Below are 12,430 nucleotides of genomic sequence, written 5' to 3' on the forward strand. Positions count from 1 at the left end.
CAATCTTTTCAAAACTTAAGTCATGTCACTTATCTGTTCAAAACCCTACAATGTCTCCCTATCTCACTTAGAGTAAAAGCTTAGACATTAAAAATGACCCACCATATTAATGTTTGGACCTCATCTACCTGTTAGCCACACTTTCCTTCTTGCTATTTCTCCAATAAAAGACAGGCTTTTCTTTTTACTTGCTGTTCCCTCTGTCTGGATCCTTGCCTCATAGCTCAATCCATCACTTCTTCTATGTTTTACTTAAATATTATTTCTAAGTAAGGTCTTCCCAGACCACCATATATTAAATTGAAACATCCTCTAGCATTCCTTATTTTCTTTGCTGCTTTCTTTTTCTTTACAATATTGATTATTACTATCTGACATACCATAAAATTTAATTACTTATTAGTATATCTCCCCTTGAGAAGAATATAAGCTTAATAAGTGCTTTGTTCACTACCGATGTCTCCATACATAGAATAGCACCTAGCACTCAATAAATATTGGTTGAGTAAATTAATGAATACAGTGGTCCTGTGCTGTGTGCCAAGTGTTGTTAAACAGTTTGCATATATCACCTCAGGAAATCCTGCCTTCAAAATACAGACACTGTTAGTATCCCTATTACACAAGGGGAAACCCTGAAACTCCCAGAAGTAATGTGATATTTTCGAAGCCAAAGAGGGATCAGTTAATGAAGGTGCCAGGTTGTGTTGGACTTTATGGAGAAGCATATTCTCTGAATAGGAACACATCTTGAATTAAAGGTTGTGGTAGGCTTTGGGAGGGGGCAGGAGTGAGGGAGAAGGAATGTGCATACATGCTAAGTCACTTCAGTTGTGGAGGGAGAAGGAATACTGGAATATAAACTGGTTTTGCATTCAAGAGGTGATCTGATTTCTTGAAGTAAAGTCTTGAGTTCATTGGCATCTACTGGCAACTCCATGTCTTTTTCAACAATTTTAACTTTACAAAGGAAATTGCAAGTGTAAAAGCAAGTTGGGAGCTTCAGCTGCCCTGGATTTGAGTCTGCAGGAATTTGGCTCCTTGTGAGTACTGGCAGAAAGAGACACCCAAGCAAGACTAGTGAACTGACAGGAAAATAAGAAAGCCCACTACCCAGAAGAGTCTTCTCCTTCTTTCCTTCCTTTTTTCATAACATCCTCTCTTTATCTTTCTTTAATTTGTACACACTTGTAAAACATTCAGTTAATCCAGCCTGTCATCTACAGGAATATAACCTCAGGAAGGCACAGCAGAAATGTTTGTCTTGTTCACTGCTCTATCCCCTGAGTCTACAGCAGCCTATCACATAGTAGGCACACAATATATAGTTGTGAAATGAATCTCTGTCCTCAGAAACAAAGCTCTCCTGCTATTGGGGGGTGGGCAATGAAGAGACGGGAGAGCCCCTTTTAGTACTATCATGGGCCAGTGCCATGTGGAGTGCCTGTGCCAGGGACTGTGGGCAGAGAAGATACCAAGAATGCAGACTAGGTGCAGGAGATTAGCGTAAAGGGAAGAAGCCACAGGGAAAGGACCAAAGAACAGGATTTTGCTCTGATTCTACACCTCTCTATCTCACTTTGCGGGGAACTGGTCAGGAACCTCTGGAAGAGCTCCTGCTTCCAAAGGCGCAGTTAGTGCTATGGGATCAGGTGGACAAAAGCGAGAAAGATGAGACTGAAAGGCACAGGATCTCTTGGAGGGGGTGTAGAGTGAACAAGTCCTTGTGAAAGTGAAATGGCCGTTCATTTGAATGCAAATGCTATGTAAAAGCCTAAAGCCCCTTGACGTCAGCTCAGCAATTGGGGGCCCGTCTATACAGGGCTACCAGTCACCTGGAAACCGTCAGGGTAGGAAACGCCTATGGAGTAGTCGGAGGGGCGTGCAGCACAGCTAAAATTCTGGTTCCCTACTGCTTCTCAAAGTCGGGTTGGGACCTTAATAGGGACTTCAGGATGCCTTAGGGAGCTCCTTTCTCATATCCAAGCCACTATGTACAGAAGCTGCCTTTTGGAAAAAGAAGCGGACATGTACTCCAGCACTCTCAGGAGCCCCGCAGGAGGTGGCACCACCGGGGCTGGTGCCACTGGGGATGGTGGGAGTCCTCTGCCAGCCTCCAACTTCGCAGCGGCCCCTTCTTATGCGCACTACATGGGATATCCACATATGCCCGGTATGGATCCTCACGGGCCACCGCTGGGAGCCTGGGGGTCACCCTATAGTCCCCCTCGTGAAGACTGGAGCGTGTACCCCGGGCCATCCAGTACTATGGGTACGGTCCCCATGAACGACATGAGCTCGAGCCCCGCCGCTTTCAGCTCACTGGAATATAGCAATCTGGGCCCCGCAGGGGGTGGAAACAGCGGTAGCAGCCTGCCAACACCAGCCGGAGGATCACTGTTCCCCATCGACGCCGGCATCGCAGACGAGAGTTCTAGCAGAAGCCGTCACAGCCCCTATGCATGGATGCGCAAGACAGTGCAGGTGACTGGTGAGTAACCGAAACCAATGCTCTGATCCTTTTCCTTCCTTTGCTTCTTCTTTACTTCTGTTGGCCTTCTGGTCCTCCTACTTCTCAGACTTCTCTCCGCACAGCTTAGCTAAGGAGACCACTATGTGGCTTACTGCCCAGGGCCCCAGACCACAAGTGACCTCCTTCGCTTGTGCTTCTGCTCAAAAACAGAGTGTAGTGCTTGGAACTAAGCTGACAGTAGAGGACTTTTTCATCATTTTCTGATCAGCCAAAGGAGCAACCGTGGTGACAATGGACATACTGAGCCACAAAGATCAAGATCCAACCCCACAGTTGCCCAGATAGGAAAACATATTCACGGGGAAGGTCAGTGGGTGAATGAGGAGAGGACAACTATGTTTCTCTATGCTCAGCCACTGCTGTTTGCCTGTTCCATTTCAAAGCCTTCTCTATCTGAGCAGGTCGGCTTCTCCCCCAAATCTGGTGATGGTCAATTTAGATTCAGTGCTTGATTGGCAATAGGTGGTCCAGTTTAGCCACAAAGGCCCTGATGGCAAAATGGCCTCCTCACCCTGAACTCTCAAGGAAGCTCCAGTTTCCTTTGCCCAAGCTGGCAGGAGCCAGCTGAATTCAAACCCAATGCCTTTGTACAACTTTCCTTCCACCAATGGAAAGCTACAGCACACCACTGGGACATAATAAGCTGCTCAACCCTAACATCCCCGGGGTGTGCACCAGTATCAGCCCCAGCATCAATACAGTTAAAGGGATTAAAGCCCTCCAAACAGTACAGGCAGGCATTTCGAGATGCAGGGACTGAATACAGGCTTGTCAGGACACATAGGAAAGCCCAGAGATCTCAGCCTAATGCCAACTCACTCTCCTACCAGCAAGCTACTGGTTGGCGGCTACTGGGAGGAGGGTGTGCGCAGGGGTGTGGGGTGTGTGGGGGGGGGTACTCTGCATACTCTGCTTTAATCTTGGACAGGGGCTGGAGGAGGGAGGTGGGGAGATGTTTGTTTTCAGCTATAGTTGTGCTTTTATCACATTCTTATTATTCCAACTCATCACTGCCTTTCATTAGAGAAAATTAGTAAAATTCAGCCTAACACTTTCATCCCTCTGGGGAAGACATGACATTCCAATAGCATTTGCCCATAGTGATTATGCTTCTGCTCACAGTTCTGCACTTTTTCTCTGCTTAAAAATAGCAAAAACAAGAGGGTGGGAAGGGACCAAATTTTATCATTGAGAGTACTCAGCCTGGAGGAGGCAGTTCCAATTAATTAGGACATTACTAGGGTAGCAATCCCAAATTAAGAGTAGAGCTTAAATACTTAGCTCTAAAGTGTTTGTAAGTAAGTCTGCATATTGCTTTTTGAAATAAGAGTGAGTTGGTGGGCTAAAAAGAATAGAAAGTAAGCTTAGGGTGGGGCACTGTCAGGGCTGTTATTATATCTAATCTTAGGGTTGTAATTAACACCTATTCACTAAGACCTAACCATCAGCAAGAGACACAAAAGCCAGAAAAGTGGCTGCTCCAGTTTAGGATTATGTTTTGAAATACTTAAAAAGAGGAAAGTCACTAGTATGTTGTTTGGAAGACAAAACAATGGGAAGAAAAGAACAAGATAAAATAATTATCTTGAGTCATGAATTTTCTGTATAAAAGAGAAAATATGATGGGTTTCTCTGCTTAATAGTCTTCATTTGTATTTGTCAGAGTCTCTCTTTTGTATAATTCTGGTGCCAGGTAGAGTTTAGAACGGGACTCTAAATTACTCTATGGAGTCTTCATCATTAGCTCAGTCGTCAAACCTTGCTGTACAATACCATCTTCACAAGATTTTCTCTCCAACTTCTATGAGAAATTCTAAATTGAATGATTTTAGAACCTCACTAACTTGTGGCAGCCTATCCTATAGATGAGGCTTTATTAAATTCAATCACCATTTCATTTTAATGTCTTATAAAAATACCCCTTTGTTATATTCTTGCAGCCTAAGTACATATTTAGCAATGATTTAAGAATATGATGAAAAGTATGGACCCTCTTCCAGAAAAATGCACAAGGGCACAAATGCACATGTACACACTTCATTTTTTCCATCAGATTTTTTAAATTTTTATCTATTTTTTTGGTCTTGCCAAGCAGCATACAAGATCTTAGTTCCCTGACCAAGGACCAAACCCATGCTTTCTTCAGTGGAAGCACAGAGTCTTAACCACTGGACTGCCAGGGAAGTCCCACATATGTCATTTATTTGAATAATTTTGGGAGACTCATGGATCCACTGAAACCCCTTCCGTAGATCTCAGGTTATGAACTGATAACCTGAGAAAAAATTAAAATGATCACCTCTCTGTATCACTCCAAACCAAAAGGCACCCATTTGTATGCTTAGTACATAATGAGAGTTAAACAAATATCTGTTAAGTGAATAAGTCAGATCCTCCTAAATTTTATACTTCACTCTGTAGTATTATAGGACATTTGACTTACGGCTGAGAACAAAACAGATGATCTACAAAAATGGAAGTAACCCCTCCTTGATTATGGTAGTCAAATTAAAGCTCTTTATATTATTTAAGAATGTTTTAACTAGCCTTAAGTTAAAGAAACAAAAATACACATATTAGGGGACAATTGGAAAACATTTCATAGTGATTATCATGGCACTTGATTTTTGAATGACAGAAAGGGGACTGACATACAGAATAAATGACTGTCCACTAAGTGATTTGATTTAAAAGTGAGATATTTTTTCCCCCACTTTGTTCCCTAAGTAGTCTGTTTGAAAACACACCTTGTGTTAAAAATTATGTGAAAAGGAACCTGACAGAGATATTCACGAAAAGTTCATTATTTTAATATTTTAAGCATTGTCAGTTTAAAAGTTCAGTATTTTCATATTTTAAACATTGATAGCACCACTCTAGAAATTTTTTCATTTTGTTTTTATTTTACCCAGAGTTATAGCCTTGTATGAGTATTGGAAAGGCGGTAACCCTAGCAGGGCTGGAAAGCGGCTTTGGTTTTAGGGGTGGGAAAGAAGAGGAGAGAAGGAAGTGACTTTGAATAATTCTGATTAACCCACTGGACAAAAGACAGAAAACCAAGGAAGTTAAAAGGTTTTCTTCAGTTAGGACATTTCAGAAAATTAGTTACTTAGTAATTCCTAATATCATTATCTTTCTTGGTTTTGATCATTTTATTTTTATTTTTTTTAATTTTATTTTATTTTTAAACTTTACATAATTGTATTAGTTTTGCCAAATATCAAAATGAATCCGCCACAGGTATACATGTGTTCCCCATCCTGAACCCTCCTCCCTCCTCCCTCCCCATACCATCCCTCTGGGTCGTCCCAGTGCACTAGCCCCAAGCATCCAGTATCGTGCATCGAACCTGGACTGGCAACTCGTTTCTTACATGATATTTTACATGTTTCAATGTCATTCTCCCAAATCTTCCCACCCTCTCCCTCTCCCACAGAGTCCATAAGACTGTTCCATACATCAGTGTCTCTTTTGCTGTCTCGTACACTGGGTTATTGTTACCATCTTTCTAAATTCCATATATATGCGTTTTGATCATTTTAATTGGACAGTTTTTATAAGTGAATTTGGATGCAATTTTTAACTAAAAGCAGCAAAAGATTACCATCGCATGGAAACTCATTATGATGGTGTTAATTACACTCTGTTCCCTATTGAAAGGGATTGGTGTTAATCATCTTTACCCTCGATGTCACCATCATCATAATCCTTAGGTTTGGAGAGTGCTTTTCTGCCTAACAGCACTGTCACAGCCAGTCTCTCAAATGAGCACATTTAGGTGATGATAAGTCATCATATATAATGACATTTGTTTGCAAACTCTGTAGGGATCCTGTCTCCTTATGGGAACTACAGAGGTTTGTCAAAGTGTTTGGTCAGGGCAAGTAATGATATCCTACCGCAGAGCTTTGAAGCAGCCCTGTAATACAACTTAAAGTTTGTTACTTTCCTAGATTAACTCGCAATAGTGCTGGAGAAGGGGATCCCACACCCTCGGCACTGTCATAGTCTCTGGGAGAAGAGAATGGCTTGAACAATAAAAGCTACTGCTTTTAGCACTTTGTTAGTGTTTTAGTATGGAAATATGGTTCTATGCTCCACTAGAAAATGTCCAAAACGCAGTCAATCAGATTTCATCATTTAAGGGAAGAGACAATGGAGTAAATGGAAAGAAAATAGCTTGGGAGGAGAGACACAAGAGGAGCACCAGGAAATGAGAATTCATTTCTCTTCGTTAAACGTGCAGTCAGTATTTCCAACTAATCTAGTGTTCTTGAGGTCTGAGGTCTTATCCATAAGATTGGGGCAACAGACTCTTTTTTTAACACTTTGCATGGCTTTGATATGCAGCCTGGCTCTTCCTCATCCCTCCTTTCTTTAGGGGTTATATTGCCGGAAAGGGTGAGGATTTTCATGGCAAATAAAGAGGCCTGGTATTGACTTTATTGTCCTCAGAAGAAACTGCAAGAGGGGAATTTATGACCAATGGGGGTGGGGAAGAATTGCAACCTTCCAGAATTCTTGAAGTCTGGTTATATTTACTGATTATCAAAGAGTTGAAAACAGACACACGCACATTAAATTTTAACTTCTGCCTCAAGTTAGAATTTAAACACTCAGTCATTTTGGTATTAGGAATGGTTTTAGGAAACATCTCTTCAAAGATATATTTTGATTCTAAGATTTGAGGCTCTAGAAATAAATTAAACCTCAATGTTTTCATTGTGGCCTCAAAAATACATTCTGCCTTTGTAACATACCAAATGCCAGAACTTTGGTTTCCTAGATTCAGAAAAGCAGCTGAAGTTTGTTTTCCGTACGTGTGAGTCTGTTTCTGTTTTGCATATACATTCATTTGTGTTATATTTTAGATTCCGCATATAAGTGATACCATATAGTATTTGTCTTTCTCTGTCTGACATTTCACTGAGCATAATATTCTCTTGATCTTTCCAGGTTGTTACAAATGAACCTAACACAATATTGTGAATCAACTATACTTCAATTTAAAAAATTGATATAAAAAAACCCATGAAAAACAAGCAAACAAAGAGAAAACCAGCTCATAGTTTGAGCCTTTGAGATAGATAAACTGATTGGAGCTCATCATTTTCCATTTTCAAGAAGGAAAGTTTTGTTTAGCTCCCTAGTCCATGAGTTAATCCTAAAACATATCTCTCATCTAGAATTTGTTTCTACATTCACGTCCCCCCCCTTTTTTTTCTTTCCTGGAGATGAAAGGGTGTCTGACATTTGTTTAGGGCTTGTAAATTCCAAACCAATTGGCTGGTGTTCCTGAATGTAAAGAGGGTTCAAGATGGGATCTGATGCTATGTAGCTCCTTTGTTAAGCTTGTGCTGCATCTTAACACCTCAATGGAGTTTAGGGAAACACTTTAAAGAAACCTTTGTCTTACAGATCGCTCCCCAAAACTTCACATCAAAAACAACCAGGGAAGATCAGAAGGAGTTTGCCAAAAGCTATAGAGAAAAGGAGGAAGATCCTGGAGGGGGTTAGAAAAATTGAAAAGAAAAAGAAACTTCCTAATCACCTTTGGAAAATTTAAAAGGAGGAATAAAACCCTATTTGATGGAAGGCATGAGAAATTAGTTAAACATTGTAACACAAAGCAAATGTTTGGATATCCTTTCAAAGAATACTAGAATACCCATTTTATTCTGGTAAAGTCAACACCCCCTACTTCCCCCTCTCATTTTCCATTAGGGAATAAAAATTTGTTTAAAACTCCCCCAAAAATCCATGGAGAAGGAAATGGCAACCCACTCCAGTATTCTTGCCTGGGAAATCCCATGGACAAAGGAGCCTGGAGGGCTAGAGTCCATGGGGTTGCAAGAGTTAGATACAACTGAGTGACTAAACAACATCAACAACAAAAAAACTAAACTATTTTTTCTAATAGGTGAAAAGAAAGTGAAAGTGAAGTAGCTCAGCAGTGTCTGACTCTTTGCAACCCTGTGGACTGTAGTCCTCCAGGCTCCTCCATCCATGGGATTCTCCAGGCAAGAGTACTGGAGTGGGTTGCCATGTCCTCTCCAGGGGATCTTCCTGACCCAGGGATTGAACCCAGGTCTTCCGCATTGCAGGCAGACGCTTTACCTACCGTCTGAGCCACCAGGGAAGCCCATAGAGCTCTTGTAGAACAGAATCCAAGTGACAAGAGATGTTTTCTTTTTTAAGTACTATCCAAATGAAATTCTCTCTAGAATGTGCATGTAATAAGAATGTCAGTATCATGAAACAGTTTGCTGCACTTGGGCCATTCTTATGCTGCCCAGCATATTTAAACTAGGAATAACATTTGGCACACTGGACTTGGAGTCAGTCAGAGGTATGTGTTTGGGTCCCCATTCCTAAGCCCACTACCACAAAGCCACTTACCTCTGAGCCTCGGTTTCCTTATCTGTACAATGGGAATAAGACACATTCTGCATAAGCTGAAAGGGTAGGTGAGAGAGAGGTTCAATAGGAAACAACATGAAAGAACTCTATACAATATAAATGGAAGTGCACGTATAATGGATGGTGCTACTATTGCCAATACTGCTCTCATATGTGAGTGGGAAGGGAATGAAAATCATGGCTAGTGTTTGCTTTAAAATGCTTTGGTGTAACAGTATGTCAATGGTGCTGTGATGGGTGTGTTGAATGTGTGTGTGTGTGTGTGTGTGTGTGTGTCAAATAGCCATGGATGACAAAGTACTTAATGAAGAAATGGACTTATGACATATTTGGTTCAAAAAATGTACTTGTTTTATATTTGAAAGTAATAGCTAAGGGTAGGAACAGTGGCTCTGATTCCTCCAACCAAAATAACCTCCAAAGAAAAAAAATATGATTAAATACACTCCTTTCTCCCCTAACAGGGAAAACCAGGACAAAAGAAAAGTACCGCGTAGTTTACACAGATCATCAAAGGTTGGAGCTGGAGAAAGAATTCCACTGCAATAGATATATCACCATTCGGAGAAAATCAGAGCTTGCAGTCAACTTGGGCCTTTCTGAGAGACAGGTACACCGGAAGTGCATTTAACATTTTTCATATAAGCATTTCAAATAGGCTAAGATTTTAAGGACATCTGTAAGCAGGAGGGAAGCAAAAGAAGACTAAGCCATTCTCAAAGCTTTCCTAAAGCCCATATTTTTCCTATTGAACCTCCTAGTGTGGTGGGCACTATATAGGTGTGGAAACAAGGATGGGGACATAGTGGATGGAGAAGGATTAAAATCCCCATACAATTGGTCAGCCAAGTCAAAACCTTGATATGATTTCCCAAGTAGTTATAATCTATGTGTGAAGTTGAAATCTGTCAATCATGGCAATTATCTGGCTTATATCAGTCAAACTGTAACAGTAAATGAACACCAATGCTTATACCTGAATCAAGTTTTTCTATTATTCAGGCTAGGAGATTTAATTTTCTGTGGTCTATGTAATCCTATGATTCCTGCCTCAGATTTAGCTTACTGTGGATACTCAGTGAAAATTAAATCTTGGCAAGAATCAGTAGTTTCCACTCACCCAGCTTTTGACATGACATAACTATTTGATGTTCTTTTTTTTTTTCCACAAAGGTCTAGGAGTAATCCTGGATATCGTATAATTCTAGAACTGTAAAGTCCATTAATGCCTTATCCCAAGTAATCTACATTTCAACCATTTATAAAGGCACACAGCAAGAGATATAGTACTTCATAACCCTTGTTCACCCAGTTCTGTGTCATTAAACTTACTTTAAAAAAAAAAATTTACATGGCATGTAGGATCTTAGTTCTCAGACCAAGGGTCAAACCTGTGCCCCGTGCATTGGAAGTGCAGAGTCTTAACCTCTGGACTGCCAGGGAAGTCCCTAACCTTAGTCTTTTAATGACAGATCATAATCACCGTTGCTATTTAAATCCCTCCCTTTTCATCACCATGCCTCAGAATCTGCCATACTATCATTATTTATTTTTACCTGTGCAACAAAGATGGTGAGTGAGGTATAATGTAAAGACTACTGCATTCAGAGTCTGAGGCCCTGGGCTTGATTTCAATTTCATCTCATGAAAGATATTTTCCCTTTCTGAGTCTCAGCTTTTTTAAAAACCTGTTGTCAAAAGGGCATACTTCACAAGGTCATTGTGAGGCTCAAGTGATGCATGTGAAAGAGTTTGTAAATATTAATACTAAAGCCCCAGAACAATATCAGCAATGACTTTGAAAAATGCATTCAGTATGTTGTCCCATTAAATCCAAAGCATTTTTTGTTTCAGGTGAAAATCTGGTTTCAAAATCGCAGAGCCAAGGAGAGAAAGATGATCAAAAAGAAAATATCCCAGTTTGAGAACAGTGGAGGCTCAGTGCAAAGTGACTCTGGCTCCATCAGCCCTGGGGAACTACCTAATATTTTTTTCACCACCCCATCTGCTGTCCGTGGATTTCAGCCTATCGAGATTCAGTAGGTCATAGTCTCTGAATGAAATCTGAATGAAAGAAAGGCAAAGAGAAATGGAAAATGCCTTTCCTTTAGCATTGTCTTTTTGGTCTCTTAAGATATCAGCAGGGGAGTTGCAACATTAGGTAATAATTCCTTTTAAGACAGTATTCAGAATGAGTGGATGCACCATGGATTGAAGATAATTCAAGAATCACTTACTGTTAGGAACTATACCTAGAAAACTCCTGTGTGCAATGCTATGTCAGTCACTCAGGGAACTTGGTGGTAAGCTGTATAATTGAAATCTACAGTCACAAGCCCTTGCAACTCTATTCACAGTTTCAGAAATTTGCTTGTAATAGACCATAAAAACCAGTTCTGCCAGGATGCACATTTGTATATGTATACTTGTGTTCATCATTTGATGCTGAGTGTGTCCTCCGATATTCTTTTTGGGGTGGAGAGAAGGTGAGCAGAAAGGTATCTATCTCTAGCTACCTTTTCAAGTGTTTGATTCAAAAGCTAACAGAATTTTCATAACAAGACAAAGGTTTATTAAAACATCAGGAGGTGATTCTGAATCTACTGTCACTTGTTATAAAAAATAATAAATATTAAAAGGTTTTGTCCCTTGCTCATACTTGTCTAGCATCAGTTATCTCAGAACTTCCAACCTGCAGTGTCAATTTCAAATCCTGCCAAAACAATGAAATCAGACTAGAATAACACAGTCAACTTGGTTGAGTCATTAGAAAAGGCAGGTCTCCAACACTCAAAGTAAAGTGAAAGTGAAGTGAAATCGCTCAGTCGTGTCCGTGTACAACTCTTTGTGATCCAATGGACAGTAAACTACCAGGCTTCTCTGTCCATGTTATTTTCCAGGCAAGAGTACTGGAGTGGGTTGCCATTTCCTTCTCAAAGTTTACTCAAAGTAAACTCTTCCCCTATTCTGCCTCTCTATTCCATTTACTGTTAGAATGTGAAACGATAGTGAGATTGAACATGAGTACAAGGATAGTATATGGTCTATAGTTTCTCTCATTGCCATCATCTCCAGTCTGTTCCAATTTACCTACCAATCATGTCAATGCAATGTGGTCCAAGAAGCTGCAGTTTACAGGTTACAAACACACGACTTAGGCTATAGTGAGCAGAGTTGTCTGGAGTTTGTTGGTCCACTTTATTGCTTGCATATCCAAGTGGTCAGAAGCTGAACTCTTAATCAGTTTAAATTGAGATGGTTTAAAAGAAAATGTGATTAAAGTAGAAAATCAGAGCACAACTTTCCTTTTCAAAAACCATCTTTGGGTTAGGAGTGAGAAGTTTATCCTCCCCATCGTTATGAAAATCTCAGAAAGAGGGTGCTACTTCATTGCCTCCAATAAATATGGGCCAGACAAAAGGTCATCTAAATTGCTGATCACAGAAAATCAGCATTAAAATAAGTCCTTCCAATCTA

The 12,430-nt window shown here is 40.4% G+C and overlaps 1 protein-coding gene across 1 annotated transcript; it reads left to right on the forward strand.

Annotated features, from left to right (window-relative positions):
• Window positions 1-1,992: 1,992 nt before the first annotated feature.
• CDX4 (caudal type homeobox 4) lies at window positions 1,993-10,996 on the forward strand. Its single transcript, XM_027534337.1, has 3 exons — window positions 1,993-2,491; window positions 9,418-9,563; window positions 10,808-10,996. The coding sequence occupies exons 1-3, from the start codon at window positions 1,993-1,995 to the stop codon at window positions 10,994-10,996; spliced, it is 834 nt and encodes a 277-aa protein (XP_027390138.1).
• Window positions 10,997-12,430: the final 1,434 nt, after the last annotated feature.

This window comes from Bos indicus x Bos taurus, chromosome X, assembly GCF_003369695.1.
Source record: "Bos indicus x Bos taurus breed Angus x Brahman F1 hybrid chromosome X, Bos_hybrid_MaternalHap_v2.0, whole genome shotgun sequence".
Taxonomy (NCBI): domain Eukaryota; kingdom Metazoa; phylum Chordata; class Mammalia; order Artiodactyla; family Bovidae; genus Bos; species Bos indicus x Bos taurus.